The sequence below is a fragment of the Heteronotia binoei genome, chromosome 7 (genome assembly GCF_032191835.1).
Source record: "Heteronotia binoei isolate CCM8104 ecotype False Entrance Well chromosome 7, APGP_CSIRO_Hbin_v1, whole genome shotgun sequence".
NCBI lineage: Eukaryota > Metazoa > Chordata > Lepidosauria > Squamata > Gekkonidae > Heteronotia > Heteronotia binoei.
Window position 1 is genome coordinate 1,660,435 of NC_083229.1, and position 18,181 is coordinate 1,678,615.

The following is an 18,181-nucleotide window of genomic DNA, read 5'->3' on the forward strand; positions in this document are numbered from 1 at the left end:
TCCAGGCAAATAGGTGTGAAAAACCTCAGCCTGAGACCCTGGAGAGCCGCTGCCAGTCTGAGGAGACAAGACTGACTTTGATGGACCGAGGGTCTGGTTCAGTAGAAGGCAGCTTCATATGTTCAGAATGAACTCTGAGATGAGGATGCCTCAGAAGAGGCGCTTTCAGAGGGCAGCCATGTTGGTCTCCAGTAGAACAGCCTGGGACAAATCAGAGACCCACACAATTTCTGGGGCTCTCAGCTTTCCAGAGTCTCCACTGTCTGAGAATCAAAGGTGTCTAACCAAGGGAGTTTGGCTCTCAAAAGCTCATAACTTGAGAAGGTCTCTAAGGTGCTTGCTGGGCTGGAATCTGGCTCGCAGAACAACAGGCTCCGAGGAAGGAGCCTGTCTGAAATGAAGAGGATTTGCTGGTGTTTGCCTTCGGCTGGAGGGAAATCCCTCATGAAGCAATTCAGGTGCCTTCCCTTCAGCTCAGCCGAGGGAATACAAAGGCTCCCACCCAGGAAAGAACAGGACAAACAAAGGTGGTGGGAGGGAGGGAAGGAGCAACACAGGCCAGGAAGCTGTAAAGGAATTAAGTCCATCTGGGGGCTGGACTGGCCAAGGCTGTGCTTCATGTTTGTGGCCGGAATGAGGGAGGGATGGTGGCTCAGTGGTAGAGCATCTGCTTGGGAAGCAGAAGGTCCCAGGTTCAATCCCTGGCATCTCCGCTAAAAAAAGGGTACAGGCAAAATAGGCGTGAAAAACCTCAGCCTGAGACCCTGGAGAGCTGCTGCCAGTCTGAGGAGACAAGACTGACTTTGATGGACCCAGGGTCTGGTTCAGTAGAAGGCAGCTTCATATGTTCATATGCAGGCTCTGGGCTGCTGAGAACGGGAGAAAGCAAGGCTGCATTTTGTTGTAGGAACAGCCACATCTGGGTTTTTGTGGGGCTGCTGGGAAATGCAGCTAAGGAACTCGGAGCCACAGGGGTGCCCAGCGGGGTGGAGGGGTGGGGGGTTGTCACCTCCAGGTTGGGAAACTGCAGAAATGGGGATGGAGCCTGGGGAACAACAAGGACCTCAGTGGGGTACAATGCCATAAAGACCTCCCTCTAAAACATCCATTTTCTCCAGAGGAACTGATTCTGGAGATGAGGTGTAATTCTGGGGCGATCCCCAAGTCCCATTTGCAGGCTGGCTGGCAGCTGCGGGGGACCAGCTTTTGCCTTGTGACTGTACAGAGGAGGGCTGGCCAAACCAGCTTAATATGCAATCCACACCAGATGTTTGAGAGCTGCAATAGATGAATGTCAGATGTTTGAGAGCCACAAGGCAAGAAGGCAGGGAAGGAGGAAAGCAAATAAATGGAGGAAGGATAAGGGGGAGAGAGGTGGAAAGAAAGCAACTTTGAATGCATTATCCAAGCCACCCACTGGCCTGGCTTGTAATGATTTAAGCCTTCTCCAAGCTGGCCAACAGGATGGTGAGGGCTTTGAGAGCCACACAATATGTGTGAAAGAACCACATGCAGCTCTCGAGCCACAGTGTGGCCACCCCTGGTGGAGTCAAGAGGTGGTGGAGGAGCAGGCCCCGTGCTCTTGGAGTCTGGAAGCAGAAGGGAAGCCGGGGAGCAGCCAGTGGGAATGGGAGGAAGGGTCTGGAGATCGAGATGTGCCTGCCGTCTTTGAAAGGAATTGCGTGGTTCAGGAGCTCAAGGAGCCAGGGTGGACTTTATTCAAAAAGAATGGAGGAGCTGACCCAGAAGTTACTTTAATGCAGGGGCCAGCAACCTTTTGAAGATGGCAGGCACATCTGAAATCCTGGCACAGTGGAATGGGCAAGCCACAAAATGGTCACTGCAAGAGGCAGAGGTCAGCAGCACCTTGGATAACATCTGGAGCAGAGGTCCATTGGTGGCTATTAGCCACAAGGTATAGATGGAACTCTCTATCTGGGGCAGTGATGCTCTGTATCCTTGGTGCTTGGGAGGGGCACAGTGGGAGGGCTTCTAGTGTCCTGGCCCCACTGGTGGACCTCCTGATGGCTCCGGGGTTTTTTGGTCCCTGTGTGACCCAGAGTGCTGGACTGGATGGGCCACTGGCCTGATCCAACATGGCCTCTCTTAGGTTCTTATGTCTGGGGCAGTGATGCTCTGTATTTTTGGCACTTGGGGAGGGGCAACAGTGGGAGGGCTTCTAGTCCCACTGATGGACCTCCTGATGGCCTCTGGGTTTTTTGGCCACTGTGTGACACAGAGTGTTGGACTGGAGGGGCCACTGGCCTGATCCAACAGGGCTTCTCTTATGTTCTTCTGTGACACAGAGTGTTGGACTGGAGGGGCCACTGGCCTGATCCAACAGGGCTTCTCTTATGTTCTTCTGTGACACAGAGTGTTGGACTGGATGGGCCATTGGCCTGATCCAACAGGGCTTCTCTTATGTCTGGAGCAAGTGATGCTCTGTATTCTTGGTGCTGGGGGGGGGGGGGGCAACAGTGGGAGGGTGTCCTGGCCCTACTGATGGACCTCCTGGCGGCACCTGGGTTTTTTTGGGCCACTGTGTGACACAGAGTGTTGGACTGGATTGGCCACTGGCCTGATCCAACAGGGCTTCTCTTAAGTTCTTATGTTCTTCAAGACTAAAAAAACTCCAGAGACTCATGCGATTCAGAGAGCTTCAGAGAGCGGCCGTTTCAGTCTTCAAAATCCAGGACAGACGAACTCCCCTTTTAGCTAGATCCAAGTAGGCAGCTGTCCTGGTCTGAAGTAGTAGAACAAAATAGGACTCGATTGCACCTTTAAGACCAACTTAGTTTTATTCAGTATTCCAATGTGTTTTTTAGAATTGTGTATCAGTATAATTATTTGTATTGACCTACTCAAAATAGGGATATTGGCTGTAAATCTCATTACATATGCTTTACCCATTTTCACTATATTTTATTGCATTCCTTTTTCCTATGGCAAACGAGAATTATGTTTACATGTTAAAAAGTAAATTAGGTGGACAAGGACATCACTATCCGATGTATTTCTTTTTTAGCTGTCTTGACACACTCAAACAGGGACTTTGGTTGCTTATCCCATTACATATATTGAACCCATCTCCCATTGTCATTGACGGACAATCTCACATTTTGACATACTGCTGTTCTGTTGCTTTCGCATGCTCATGCTACTCACATCAAAGGTTTGCTCCATTTGTTAATTTTACTGTTCTGTCCTTGTACCATTTTACATTCTAAACCACTGCCCACCAGATAATTTTACTTCACTGTCATTGGTTCTTAAACCTGTACCGTGTTGCATTCTGGGCCACTGCCTACCAACTCTGTATGGCTCTGCTCAGCTCTGTATGGCTTTGCTCACTGTGCTGGATTCCTCGTCTGAGGAGGTGTGCTTAAGAGCACACAAAAGCTTGCATTCTAAATAAAAATGGGTTGGTCTTAAAGGTGCCACTGGACTCCAGCTTTGAATAGAACTGAGTTGGTCTTAAAGGTGCAATTGACTCCTATTTTGCTCCCCTTCCAGCTGTATCTGAAGCAGTGAGCAGCAGCGTCTCCTTCCCTGCCCCAAGTTTCGTTAGCCTTTCTGGCTATTTTCAAGGTGCTCCTCCTGGTTCTTGGGAGGGGGGTTGTTTCCCAGGAGTGGGGGAATTCCGTAGAGCCTTGGAGGCGAAGGCGGCGTCAGTTGGGGCCCGGCGTGCATCTCCAGTGCCTTATCAGGTGTTTACAGCTCTGCGGATGTTTGCCTGCCTCAGCAGTGCCCTTGGAGCAGGAAGGCAGGGAGGGCAGCGATGCCACAAAAGCTCTCCGTGGACAACACAGAGTGTGAGGGTTCCTCGAGCCACTGTCCCCCAGGAGGGGCGGCCATCAGAGCGGCTGTAGCAGAGCTCACGGGCGTATTTATTCATTTCAACATATATATTTGCCACCTTGTTACCTTGCAGAAAGCAAGGTGACTTGTAAATAATAATAAAAAGACACATGAAACACAATTTAAAATCTCGATCGGGACCGCTGATAATTTTTTTAAAAGCTCACTTAGCCCTAAATAAAACAATGCACACAATGATTTCTGGGTGGTGGCCTCTGTTTCAGTTTGGGGTCAGAGTTTATGGGAGTCTGATAGGGTTGCCAGCCTCCAGGTGGTACCTGGAGGGCTCCTGTTATTGCAGGTGATTGCTAGATGACCAAGATCTGTTTCCCTGCAGGAAGCGGCTGCTGTGGAGGGTGGGCTGTATGGCCTTATACCTGCTCAGGCCCTCCCCTCCCAAGGCTCCACTGCCAAAATCTCCAGGTATGCCCCAACCCAGAGCTGGCAACCCGAGGGCCCATGTTCAGCTCCAACTGTCATGGCAAAGGACTCTTATCCAGAAGCTCCTGAAGCCCCCCTGCCTTTTGTGGTTAACTGTGCGGACTCTTATCTGGGAGAACTGGGTTTGATTCCTCACTCCTCCACTTGCAGCTGCTGGAATGGCCTTGGGTCAGCCAGAGCTCTCTTATCTGGGAGAACCGGGTTTGATTCCTCACTCCTCCACTTGCAGCTGCTGGAATGGCCTTGGGTCAGCCAGAGCTCTCTTATCTGGGAGAACCGGGTTTGATTCCCCACTCCTCCACTTGCAGCTGCTGGAATGGCCTTGGGTCAGCCAGAGCTCTCTTATCTGGGAGAACCGGGTTTGATTCCCCACTCCTCCACTTGCACCTGCTGGAATGGCCTTGGGTCAGCCAGAGCTCTCACAGAGCTGTCCTTGAAAGGGCAGCTTCTGTGAGAGCTCTCTCAGCCCCAACCATCTCACAGAGTGTCTGTTGTGAAGGAAGAAGGCAAAAGAAATTGTAAACTGCTCTGAGTCTCTGAGATTCTGGGTGAAGTATAAATCCAATATCTTCTTGAGATCCAGTTTGGTGTAGTGGTTAAGTGTGCGGACTCTTATCTGGGAGAATCGGGTTTGATTCCCCATTCCTCCACTTGCAGCTGCTGGAATGGTCTTGGGTCAGCCAGAGCTCTGGCAGAGGTTGTCCTTGAAAGGGCAGCTGCTGTGAGAGTCCTCTCAACCCCACCCACCTCACAGGGTGTCTGTTGTGGGGGAGGAAGATAAAGGAGATTGTGAGCCACTCTGAGATTCGGAGTGGAGGGTGGGATATAAATCCTGTTTCTTCTTCCTTCCTCTTCCTTCTCCTCTTCCTTCTCCTTTTCCTCCTCTTCTTCTTCTTCCTCCTCTTCCTCTCCTCTCCTCTTCTTCCTCTTTTTCTTCTTCCTCCTCCTCTTCTTCCTGCTCTTCCTTCCTCCTCCTCCTCCTCCTCTTCTTCTTCCCCCCTCCTTTCCAGAGCACTGCGTGAACCGTGCAGGCTTAGGCAGGGCACACAACATCCCCTGACGTGGGCAAACCAGCTCCTGTTGACCTTCTGAAGTGGGGTGGTTGAGGGGGAGGGAGTGAAGGTGCCCATCGTGGGCAGCCCAAACCCTCCAACTGCTTCAGTGGCCAGCACGGATCACACAAACATAAGGCCTGGTTTCCGGGGGAGGGGGTTCCATTCCCGACAGTTGCTATGGGGCCCGCCCTGTGCTTGTTCCACTGCTCCGGCGTGACTGGCCAGACCGCAGGGGGACCTGTGTGGTTCTACTGGAGCTTCAAGGTAGTCATTACAAGGCCCCTTCTTCAGGGAGGGGGGAGTGCTGGAGCTTCAAATGTGGCTTTGTGTGACCTGCAGCATGAAGGCCCCTCCCCAAGAGGAGGGCTGGGTGCCCCCCCAGAGGCCCAGGGCTGCACCCTGTAAGAATCCCAAGAGTGCCAGGCAGGCCTGTCAAGATGAGCCAAAGAAGAGAGACGTTGGCTGTGGGGATGACTGAGGCAGTTCCAGTGGCCCTGTTGGGTGGTTAGTTGGGGTTGCCATGGTGCCCTTGCTCCGAGTTCTATAACACTTGGAGTTGCCAATCCCCAGGTGAGAGCAGGGGATCCCATGGTTTGGAGGCCCTCCCCCTGCCTCAGGGTCATCAGAAAGCAGTGGGGGGGGGAAGGAAATGTCTGCAGGGCACTCCATTATTCCCTATAGTTGTGGATTCCCATAGGGTATAATGGAGAATTGATCCACGGGCATCTGGAGCTTGGGGGTGGGTGGGTGTGTTTTTCTGAGGTAGAAGCATCACATTTTCAGCACAGCATCCAGTTTGGTGTAGTGGTTAAGTGTGCGGACTCTTATCTGGGAGAACCAGGTTTGATTCCTCACTCCTCCACTTGCACCTGCTGGAATGGCCTTGGGTCAGCCAGAGCTCTGGCAGAGGTTGTCCTTGAAAGGGCAGCGGCTGTGAGAGCCCTCTCCAGCCCCACCCACCTCACAGGGTGTCTGTTGTGGGGGGAGAAGACATAGGAGATTGTGAGCTGCTCGGAGACTCTGATTCAGAGAGAAGGGCAGAGTATAAATCTGCAGTCTTCTTCTTCCCCACTCCTCCACTTGCAGCTGCTGGAATGGCCTTGGGTCAGCCATAGCTCTGGCAGAGGTTGTCCTTGAAAGGGCAGCTTCTGAAAGAGCCCTCTCAGCCCCACCCACCTCACAGGGTGTCTGTTGTGGGGGGAGACGATAAAGGAGATTGTAAGCCGCTCTGAGTCTCTGATTCAGAGAGAAGGGCGAGGTATAAATTTGCAGTCGTCTTCTTCTTTTGGGAGGAGCATCCACTCAGCCCCTTCAGTGCATGGATATGAACTGTGGAGCTCACAAGGCTGCACCACGGTGCTGGACCTCAGTGTGCCATTTCCCACGCCACGGGAGGAGAGAGATGCCCAATTGTTGTCTCCACAGCAAACCTGCATGGGCTGGTGGCAGGGAGGGCCCTCGGATGGCTTTGCTAGGAGCATCCTTCTCCGTCTCTCCTCCTCCTCTTCTCCTTTTCTCCAGCAGGTCTTCTCCCCATCTCTGGCCTTATGGGGCTGAAAGTGTCCCTCTTCCGGGGGCCTTTTGCCCTCTGGGATTTCAGCTGCTTCAATCCAGAGATGAAGCTCTCCCAGAAGCTCCAAGGGAACAGATACTTTCCATTCCAGGTGCAGCAGCCCAAAGGTGAGGAGCTGTTCCAGCAGGGTAGCTGTAATGGGAGGCAGAATCGACACAGTTTCAATCCAGTACATAATCTTTTTCTGTAGATCTGCAGCACCGCAAATCCCATATTCCAGTCAGGGGCTTTTGGCACCAACCTGGTTGCTCTTAAGCACTGGTATGGGAAGGGGGAGAAAAACTGTGGACCCCATCTGTGAAGGAACAGATTCACAAGCCCCCAGTCCCTTGGATCCCGGGAGCAGGGGTGGCCAGCGGTAGCTCTCCAGATGCTTTTTGCTTACAACTCCCATCAGCCCCAGCCAGCTGGCTGGGGCTGATGGGAGTTGTAGGCAAAAAACATCTGGAGAGCTACCGTTGGCCACCCCTGCCCAAGAGCAAGCTAATTGAGGCAGTAGCTCACAACTTGAATGCCAGCAGCTCACAAAGTATAATTCTTGCTCACAAGACTCCACGGCTTAGAGGGAACGTTGGCTCTTCGCTGCCTAGTTGCTCTACCTAGTCGCTGCATCTCCTGTGCTTCGAGCTGGGTGGCTCCTTCCTTCAGCCCCATCCATTATTTCCAGTGGAGGGAAGGCATTGAAAAGGTGTGCCGTCCCTTTAAATGTGATGGCCAGAACGCCCTTTGGAGTTCTATTGTGCTTGTCACACCCTTGCTCCTGGCTCCACCTCCAAATTCTCCTGGCTCCACCTCCAAAGTCCCCAGATATTTCTTGAATTGGACTTGGCGACCCTAGACTGAGTTCTGTGGGGAGCTGACTGCTCTCTCTGTCTCCTCCCCGCCCTCCTCCTGCAGTGTTTGTGATGGAGTACTACAAGGACATGCTCTGGAAGGGAGCCTTGCTCTTCATCACCTCTCTGGTGACCAGCATCTTCTACTTCCGGACAGAAATGGTAGGAGCTGCTCTTCTGCTCTGGAGGCCAGGCACCCTGCACGTCTCCTTTCTTGATGGGCTCATTAGACCTCCCTGCCCTCCACAACATCCACCTGGGCCCCTTGCCTAAGCAAATGCCACAGACTCTTTGTGGGGGGTGGGGGGTGGCATTTCCTCCCACATCCTTGCTACCAGGGCTTTTTTCCTGGGGAAATGTGGTGGAACAGAGTTCAGAAACCTCTTTGAACATATGAACATCTGAAGCTGCCTTCTACTGAATCAAACCCCCCTTGGTCCATCGAAGTCAGTCTTGTCTACTCAGACTGGCAGCGGCTCTCCAGCTGAGGTTTTTCACGCCTATTTGCCTGGACCTTTTTTAGTTGGAGATGCCGGGGATTGAACCCGGGACCTTCTGTTTACTGAGCAGATGCTCTACCACTGAGCCACCGTCCCTCCCACTTTTGTGAAAACAAAATTCTAAAAAAAGTTTAAAAGTTCATGGCTTCTCTTATGTTCTTCTGTGACACAGTGTTGGACTGGAGGGGCCATTGGCCTGATCCCACATGGCTTCTCTTATGTTCTTATAAGCACAGTCAGCTTCAAGAGGGGATTTTATAAGCCTATGGAGCAGCAGAGGTCCATCAGTGGCTATAAGCCACAGCATATTGTTGGAACTCTCTGTCTGTGGCAGTGATGCTCTGTGTTCTTGGTGCTTGGGGGGGAGCAATAGTGTGAGGGCTTCTAGTGTCCTGGCCCCACTGGTGGACCTCCTGATGGCACCTGGGTTTTTTGGCCACTGTGTGACACAGAGTGTTGGACTGGATGGGCCATTGGCCTGATCCAACAGGGTTTCTCTTATGTTCTTATGGAATTCTCTGTCTGGGGCAGTGATGCTCTGTATTCTTGGTGCTTGGGAGGGGGGTACAGTGGGAGGGCTTCTAGCCCCACTGGTGGACCTCCTGATGGCACCTGGTTTTTTTGGCCACTGTGTGACACAGAGTGCTGGACTGGAGGGGCTTCTCTTAGGTTCTTATGTTCTTATGACCTGGCCACCAGGAGGGCTCCCAGAACTTCTCCGGCTTCTTCATCTACGGCATCATGATCGGGCTGTGGCTCATCGCCAGCAACATGAACAAGCGGCGGCTGATCATCAACCACAACAAGGAGCGCTACCAGTTCTACATCAAGGGCTGCCTCTGGCAGGAGGGGCCCTTGTACCAGATCTACGTGCGCCTCGTGGCCCAGCGGGACGGTAACTGCCGGGGGAGGGGGCCTCTTCATCTGGGCCCAGTTTTATCCCAAGGCCGGTGGAAACCTGAACCTAGGCCAGCCAGGGGAGTCCCCTGACCAAACCCCTCAAGTGAATGCTGCGGGGGGGGGGGGCTGGCACTGTTGCCTGGGACTCTTTGGGGGACTCCTCTGCTCCCATCCCTCAAGTGCCACAGAAGATGCCCAGACCCCTGCCCGCCAGCTCCAACCAAGCTCTTGTGGGGTAGGGTTGCGGGGGGGGGGGGGGCGCGCGCTGGAGTTCTCCTGGAATCACGACTGATTTTTGGACTTCAGAGATCAGTTCTCCTCCTGAGAAAAACATCTGCCTTGGAGGGCGGGCGCTGGCATAGCTGCTATCTGCCGCTAAGACTGTTTAAGGAATCCTTACTAAATACAAAATGTTAGAACTTGAGGACATCCACAGAAGCCACTGGCCAGTAGATCCAGGACAGACAAAAGGAAAACTTTACCCAACGAGTGCTTAAAATGTGGGATTTGCCATCCACACGGTGATGGCCACAGGCACAGTCAGAAAGAAAGAAAGAAATAAAAACATGAAATGTTAGGGCACTTCAAGCTTCTCCCCCCCACCCCCGCTCCGGTCTACTCAGATTAGCAATGGCAAGGCAGGCAGGAAGGAAGGAGACAGGGGGAAAGACTGACTGACAGAAAGAGAGGGGGGAGTGAGAAATAAAGCAAATAGGGGAAAGACTGATAGAATGAATGAATGAATGAATGAATGAATGAATGAATGAATGAATGAATGAGGGAGTGGGAAATAAAGCAAATAGACAGGGAGAAAGAAAGAAAGAAAGAAAGAAAGAAAGAAAGAAAGAAAGAAAGAAAGAAAGAAAGAAAGAAAGAAAGAAAGAAAGAAAGAAAGAAAGAAAGAAAGAAAGAAAGAAAGAAAGAAAGAAAGAAAGAAAGAAAGAAAGAAAGAAAGAAAGAGAGAGAGAGAGAGAAAGAAGGAGAGAGAGGGGGAGAGAGAGGGGGAGAGAGAGGGAGAGAGGGAGGGGAAGGGAATTGGAAACAAATAGACAGAGAAAAAAGAAAAAAGAAAGAGAAAGGAAATAGGAAGGAAGGAAAAGGGAAGGAGTGAAAGAAAGGGACAAAAAGGAAGAAAGAAAGAGAAAAGAAAAATGAAAAGAAATGAGATGAGATGAGATGAGATGGGAAGCCCTCATGCAAACATGGCTGGGCCTTCTGAACTCTACTGGCCAGCGGGACATCAATGGGAGGCCCCCGTGACCCAGCATTGAGGCTTGCATGGGCCGGTGCCGGGTCGCAACCCTGCAGATGGGAAACGCTGCTCTAGGCTGACCAGAGCAAAATGATACCATCATTTCAATGAATTAATTACATTCATTTCTACCCCACCTTCCCCCCACGGTGGGGAACAAAAGCAGCTCACCTCATTCTCCTCCCCTTCACGTTTTCCTCACAGCAGCCCTGTGAGGTAGGCTAGGTTGAGTGAGTGTCTGACTGGCTCCTAAGGCTGCCCAGCGAGCTTCCAGGGCAGAATGGGAACAGTGCCAGATTAAACCCTGGGGAGGCCCCTAGGCAGTTGGAATATTTACTTATTTATTTTTGTTCCACTTATATCCTGCCGTCCCCGCTGAGGCCGGCTCACACAGACATGCGCACGCATGAATAAACATAATGGTATAATATTAAAACCATAAAACACAGAATAAAATAAACTGAAAAGCTTATTACATAAATACATGAAAAGCTTGGCGCTATGATCTTAACCATTTCCAAATCTGTGATTCTCTGTACAATAGATCTTAGTTGTCCTCTCTGCAGCTGCTGTACAGCAGATTGTTGGTGGTGGTTCATATGTTGCATTAAGCCATAGTGGCCAGCAACCTAGTTCACAAATGCCTGGTGGAAGAGTGCCGTCTTACAGGCCCTGCGGAACTGTATGAGCTCCCGCAGGGCCCTGACTTCTTCTGGCAATTCACTCCACCAGCGTGGAGCTGCTACAGAGAAGGCTCTGACTCTCGTTGTCCTGCGCCTGGCCTCCTTAGGGCCAGGGATTGTAAGTAGATTTTGCGAACCAGACCGAAGTACTCTCCAGGGAACATGGGGGGAAAGGCAGTCCCTCAGGTATGCAGGCCCCTGGCCATATAGGGCCTTAAAGGTGAGAACCAACACCTTGAAACGGACCTGGTATGCTTTACGCAACCAGCGTAGTGCTTTCAGCACAGGTTGAATGTGTTCCCGTATAGGAAGGCCCATTAACAACCTGGCCGCTGTGTTCTGCACTAATTGAAGCTTCCGGGTTCAAGACAAGGAAATGGGGGGGGGAGCCAGCTTGCTTGGGGCCCCTAACAGCATGGGGGCCCATCAGCCAAGGCCTAATTGTTAATCCATCCCTGGGGAATTCAAGCCAGGTTCTCCTGATCCTAGCTGTCCCTCTTAACCTGAGTGCCCCACACTGGCCCCTTTCTCTCTTCAGCAGGGACCCAAACAGCTTCGAACCTTGTTCTCCCTCCATTGTAGCCTCATAACAACAACCCTGTGAGGTAGGTAGGGCCAAGAGGTTGTGTTATTAAGACTGAGCTTGGTAGAGCGGAGAACTCATCGTCTGCTGATCCCCTCCCACGTCCGATCTTAGTCTGACAGGGGAGCGGCAATGGCACGCTGGCTCTCAGACCAGAATCAGAACCCGCTCTTGTTCTCCCGCTGCCGGTTGCAGCTATTTTTATCGCCCAGCACTTGGCACAGTTTTCGACGTCAGCTGCAATCTGCCTTGGCGAGCATCACAGTTGGACGGGAAGGTGGGGCAGAAGCCTCGTCGACGAGGACTTCACCTGAGGAGCTGCCAAAAGGCTTCCGGCTCTCCTGAGCCCAGAGCTGCGGCTGGAACATGATGTGTGTTCTCTCTCTTCCCCCTCCTCCTTGCAGCCTACGGGAAACTCTTCTACAGCCTCATTATCAACGGATACCGTTTGGAGGTGCTCTCCTTGGCCAATCTCTCCAGCAAGTTTGAGGTGAGCATGAGGATTCCTCTGGGCTGGAATGCCTGGGACTCCTTTGCGGCAGACTCCCTCTCTGGGCCTTTGCCAGCCACCGATGCAACCCAGGCACAGCCTCCCCCAGCCGCTTTTCCATGCTTGCTTTCTTCTTCACCAGTTGCCTCGAAAGCATCCCTCCCGGCTTCTTCTGCTGCAGGGCGCAGCTTGCAATACATTCGGCAGCAATAAAGGGACACCGGCAGGGGCGAGCCCTGCTTGGGCTGGCTAGAGATCCTGAGGCTCTCCTAGCCCCCACCCCCCAGTCAAAAGGCCAGCAAGCCACCCCAAGTCACATAAGCCATAGCTCTCTTATCTGGGAGAACCGGGTTTGATTCCCCACTCCTCCACTTGCAGCTGCTGGAATGGCCTTGGGTCAGCCAGAGCTCTCTTATCTGGGAGAATCGGGTTTGATTCCCCACTCCTCCACTTGCAGCTGCTGGAATGGCCTTGGGTCAGCCAGAGCTCTCTTATCTGGGAGAACCGGGTTTGATTCCCCACTCCTCCACTTGCAGCTGCTGGAATGGCCTTGGGTCAGCCAGAGCTCTCTTATCTGGGAGAACCGGGTTTGATTCCCCACTCCTCCACTTGCACCTGCTAGAATGGCCTTGGGTCAGCCATAGCTCTCTTATCTGGGAGAACGGGTTTGATTCCCCACTCCTCCACTTGCAGCTGCTGGGATGGCCTTGGGTCAGCCATAGCTCTCTTATCTGGGAGAACCGGGTTTGATTCCCAACTCCTTCACTTGCAGCTGCTGGAATGGCCTTGGGTCAGCCATAGCTCTCTTATCTGGGGGAACCGGGTTTGATTCCCCACTCCTCCACTTGCAGCTGCTGGAATGGCCTTGGGTCAGCCAGAGCTCTCTTATCTGGGAGAACCAGGTTTGATTCCCCACTCCTCCACTTGCAGCTGCTAGAATGGCCTTAGAATCATCATAGAGCTGGAAGGGATCTCTGGGGTCATCTAGTCCAACCCCCTGCACAATGCAGGAAACTCACAAACCCCTCTCCATAAATTCACAGGATCTTCACTGCTGTCAGATGGCCATCGAGCCTCTGTTGAAAAACCTCTAAGGAAGGAGAGCCCACCACCTCCCAAGGAGGAAGCCTGTTCCACTGCGGAATCGCTCTAACGGTCCGGAAGTTCTTGCTAATGTTGAGCTGGAAACTCTTTTGATTTAATTTCAACCCATTGGTTCTGGTCCTACCTTCCAGGGCCTTGGGTTAGCCATAGCTCTCGCAGAGCTGTCCTTGAAAGGGCAGCTTCTGGAAGAACTCTCTCAACTCCACCTGCCTCACAGAGCGTCTGCTGTGGAGGAGGAAGGTAAAGGAGATTGTGACCGCTCTGAGATTCAGAGTATAGGGCGGGATATAAATCTAATTTCTTCTCCTTCTCCTCCTTCATCGTCATCATCTTCCTCTTCTTCTTCCACTTCCTCCTCCCCCCCGCAGCAAATAGATGTTCTGGGGCGCCGCATTGCACGCAATCTGAACCTCAACTACTTTGATTATGAAGATATCTCCACGCGCCATGTCATCCGGCACAGACCACCCGACATCAAGGAAGAGGGGGAAGATATAGCTGATGACCAGAACGTGTGAAGGGGAGGTTGTGTTGTTAATAATGTGTGTTGGGGGTGGGTGGGAAGACTATCTATTAAAGATGTGAAAGGGCAAGAGCAGCCCCTCTAGAGGGAAACAGGAGTCTCCAAAGCGTGTGCATGTTTTCTTGGGACCCTCTCTTAGTGTTTGAAGCAGTGGATATTGTTTAGCACAGCATTTGACAGGGAGAAGAAGAATCCCATCTAAGGGAGAGAGGCCTTCAGTGAGAGGCTCGCAACCCTGGGCAAAAAATAGGGCTGCCAATCCCCAGGTGGGGACAGGAGATCCCCCGGTTTGGAGGCCCTCCCCTCCCCACTTCAGGGTTATCAGAAGGAGGGGGAGGATCCCCATAGGGTATAATGGAGAATTGATCTGTGGGTATCTGAGTCTCTAGGGGGCTGTTTTTTGAGGTAGAGGCACCAAATTTGTAGCATAGCATCTGATGCCTCTCTTCAAAATACTATACAAGTTTCAAAAGGATTGGAAAAGGGTTCCGATTCTGTGAGCCCGCAAAGGTGTCCCTATCCTTCATTATTTCCAATGGAGGGAAGGCATTTCAAAGGCATGCGGTCCCTTTAAATGTGATGGCCAGAACTCCCCTTGGAGTCCAGTCATGCTTGTCACAACCTTTAATTTTAATTTAATTTATTTTTCAATTTATACCCCGCCCTATCCTGGCTCCACCCCCAAAGTGTCCTGGCTCCACCCCCAAAGTGTCCTGGCTCCACCCCCAAAGTCCCCAGATATTTCTTGAATTGGACATGGCAACCCTAGCAAAAACCCTAGCATGGGAGGCTGGTGCAGGCAAGGTAAGCCTAAAACCAGGCTTGCTGAGAACAGTGGCCTCAGCGGAGTCCCCAAGCAAGCCAGGGTGAGGCCATGGCTTAGCAGTAGTCCATTCCCACCATGGCCCATTTGAGGGAACTGGCAGTGGGTGATGTGAAAGATCTCAACCCTGCAGAACCACCGGCAGTCAGAGGGAGGCAAGACTGACCTGGAGAGACGGAGGGCCTGGTCATGGAGCTTCCTTGCTTGAACTCCATCAAGCGGAACTCCTGACTGCTGTTCCCAAGCAAGAAGAAGAAGATAGCGGATTTATATCCCGCCCTATATTCTGAATCTCAGAGTCTCAGAGTGGCTGGAGAGCCAGTATGATGTAGTGGTTAAGTGTGCAGACTCTTATCTGGAAGAACCGGGTTTGATTCCCCACTCCTCCTCTTGCAGCTCCTGGAATGGCCTTGGGTCAACCAGAGCTCTCTTATCTGGGAGAACCGGGTTTGATTCCCCACTCCTCCACTTGCACCTGCTGAGATGGCCTTGGGTTAGCCAGAGCTCTCTTATCTGGGAGAACCGGGTTTGATTCCCCACTCCTCCACTTGCACCTGCTGAGATGGCCTTGGGTCAGCCAGAGCTCTCTTATCTGGGAGAACCGGGTTTGATTCCCCACTCCTCCACTCGCACCTGCTGGAATGGCCTTGGGTCAGCCAAAGCTCTCTTATCTGGGAGAACCGGGTTTGATTCCCCACTCCTCCACTCGCACCTGCTGGAATGGCCTTGGGTTAGCCAGAGCTCTCTTATCTGGGAGAACCGGGTTTGATTCACAACTCCTCCACTTGCACCTGCTAGTATGGCCTGGGTCACCCATAGCTCTCACAGAGTTGTCCTTGAAAGGGCAGCTTCTGGGAGAGCCAGTTTGGTGTAGTGGTTAAGTGCGTGGACTCTTATCTGGGAGATCCGGGTTTCTTGAATAAACAATTTTATTAGTAACATATGGTAGTAGAACTATAACTACAACTTATAAAAAGCTTAATATATATTAAGAAAAAGACCATCATTCTACCCCACATCTTACTTTCTCCCACCCCTCCCCCAATTACTTGACCCCCGCCAGTGTTATTTTCTTTAAAAAAACAGATATTAAAGGTACCCTTAACTATCAAGAAAAAAAAACGAAACAAAAAAGAAACATAGGGAAGAAGAACCCCCTTCAAGAGTTATATTGTTATCTTAAAAATCTTAATCCTCAAAAATTGTCCAATGTCCTTTTATTTTCCACTCTTTCTCTACATATCTTCTGAATTTCTTCCACTCTTGGTTAAAAAGTTCTAAATCACAGTCTCTTAATTTTCTTGTTAATTTGTCCATTTCACTCCATGACATAACTTTCATAATCCAGTCCCATTTTTCTGGTATTTTTTCTTGCTTCCACAACTGCGCATACAATGTCCTAGCAGCTGAGAGCAAGTACCATATTAATGTTCTATCTTCTTTTGGAAATTTTTCCATTTGTAATCCCAGCAGAAAAGTCTCTGCCTCTTTATTGAATTCATATCCCAGGATCTTAGATATCTCTTGTTGAATCATTTGCCAAAACATTTTAGCTCTTTCACAAGTCCACCACATATGGTAGAAAGAACCTTCATGCTTTTTACATTTCCAGCACCTATCTGGCATCTTATTGTTCATCTTTGCTAATTTTTTTGGAGTCATATACCATCTATACATCATCTTAAAACAGTTCTCTTTAATACTATGACATGTTGCGAGTTTCATGGAATTTTTCCACAGATATTCCCAAGATTCCATCTTTATTTCTTTATTTACATTAATTGCCCATTTTATCATTTGAGATTTCACTACTTCATCTTCTGTAGCCCATTGTAAAAGTAATTTGTACACTTTTGAAATTAATTTCTCATTATCTCCAAGCAGAACTCTTTCCATTTCTGTTTGTTCTTTCCTTATTCCTTCAGCTTTGATATCATTCTCCATCAAACTTTTTATTTGTTGCATTTGAAACCAATCATATTTATAGTTTAGTTCTTCTGCAGTTTTCAATTCTATTTTCCCGCTTTGTATTTTTAGTAACTGGTTGTATGATAGTTGTTTTTCCTTGACTGTTTTGGCCGTTAACTTTATCACTTCAGCCGGCACTATCCATAAAGGTCTCCTCTCATCACCATATTTCTTGTACTTTATCCACACATTTAATAAGCTACTCCTTATATAATGGTGAGAGAAAAGACCGTCCATCTTCTTTTTTTCATAGTACAAATATGCATGCCAGCCGAATTTTTTTCCATGGCCTTCTAACATTAGAAGTTTTTTATTTAATAACGTTATCCATTCTTTTAACCATACTAAACAAATTGCTTCATGATACAGTTTCAAATCTGGTAATTGGAATCCACCTCTCTCTTTCGCATCTATCAGGACTTTCATTTTAATTCTAGGTTTCCTCCCGGCCCACACGAATTCCGAAATTTTTCTTCGCCATTTATCAAATTGCTTAGCATCTTTCACAATGGGGATGGTTTGAAACAGATACATAATCCTTGGTAAAATATTCATTTTTACTGCAGCTATTCTACCCAACAGTGACAAATTGAGCTTGTTCCACTTTAGCATATCTTCTTCTATTTTACGCCATAGCTTTTCATAATTGTTCTTAAACAAATCAATATTTTTCATTGTTATCTCTACCCCTAGGTATTTTACCTTAGAGGTAACTTCACAACCCGTTAGTCTTTGTAGTTCTTGTTGTCTATTTTTCTGCATATTCTTACATAAGATTTTTGATTTTTCTTTGTTTATATAAAGTCCCGCCAACTCCCCAAACTCTTGTATTCTCATTAACAACAAAGGTGTAACTTGTAAAGGATTTTCATTTATAAACATTATATCATCTGCAAATGCTCTGTATTTATAGGTAAATCCTTTTATTTGTAGTCCTTCTAAATCTTTTTCTTCTTGAATCTGCATTAGTAAAATTTCAAGAGTCATTATAAACAGCAATGGCGAAAGCGGGCAGCCTTGTCTGGTACCTTTACTAATTTTCATTTCATCTGTAAGATCTGCGTTGATGCACAGCCTTGCACTTTGTTCAGAATATATTGCCTTTATCATTCTTATAAAACTTTCTCCAAGCTCCATTTTTTCCATCACTGCAAACATAAAGTCCCAATTTAAATTGTCAAATGCTTTTTCTGCATCCGCAAAGAATAGCGCTACTTCCTTTTCTGGATGTCTTTCATAATATTCTACAATATTTACAACAGTTCTAATATTGTCTCTTATTTGTCTTTTGGGAAGAAAACCGGCTTGGTCCTCTTTTATAAAATTTATCAAATATTGCTTAAGACGTTCTGCCAGAATTCTTGTAAATATTTTATAATCATTGTTCAAAAGTGAAATTGGTCTGTAATTTTTCACATTTGTAACATCTCTTTCTTCTTTAGGTATCAAAGAAATAACAGCTTCTTTCCATGTATTTGGTACCTTCCCTTTGACTCTTATTGCATTCATCAGCTTCTGTAATTTTGGTATTAATTCATCTTTAAACATTTTAAAATACTTGGCTGTATAACCGTCTGGCCCGGGAGCTTTATCAT

General features: G+C 49.3%; 1 protein-coding gene across 1 annotated transcript; it reads left to right on the forward strand.

The window, feature by feature from the left end:
- The first annotated feature begins 6,889 nt into the window (after nucleotides 1–6,889).
- On the forward strand, nucleotides 6,890–13,790 carry TMEM249 (transmembrane protein 249). Its single transcript, XM_060242905.1, has 5 exons — nucleotides 6,890–7,034; nucleotides 7,825–7,922; nucleotides 8,963–9,155; nucleotides 12,083–12,168; nucleotides 13,641–13,790. The coding sequence occupies exons 1-5, from the start codon at nucleotides 6,902–6,904 to the stop codon at nucleotides 13,788–13,790; spliced, it is 660 nt and encodes a 219-aa protein (XP_060098888.1). The 5' UTR covers nucleotides 6,890–6,901.
- The last annotated feature ends 4,391 nt before the right edge of the window (nucleotides 13,791–18,181 follow it).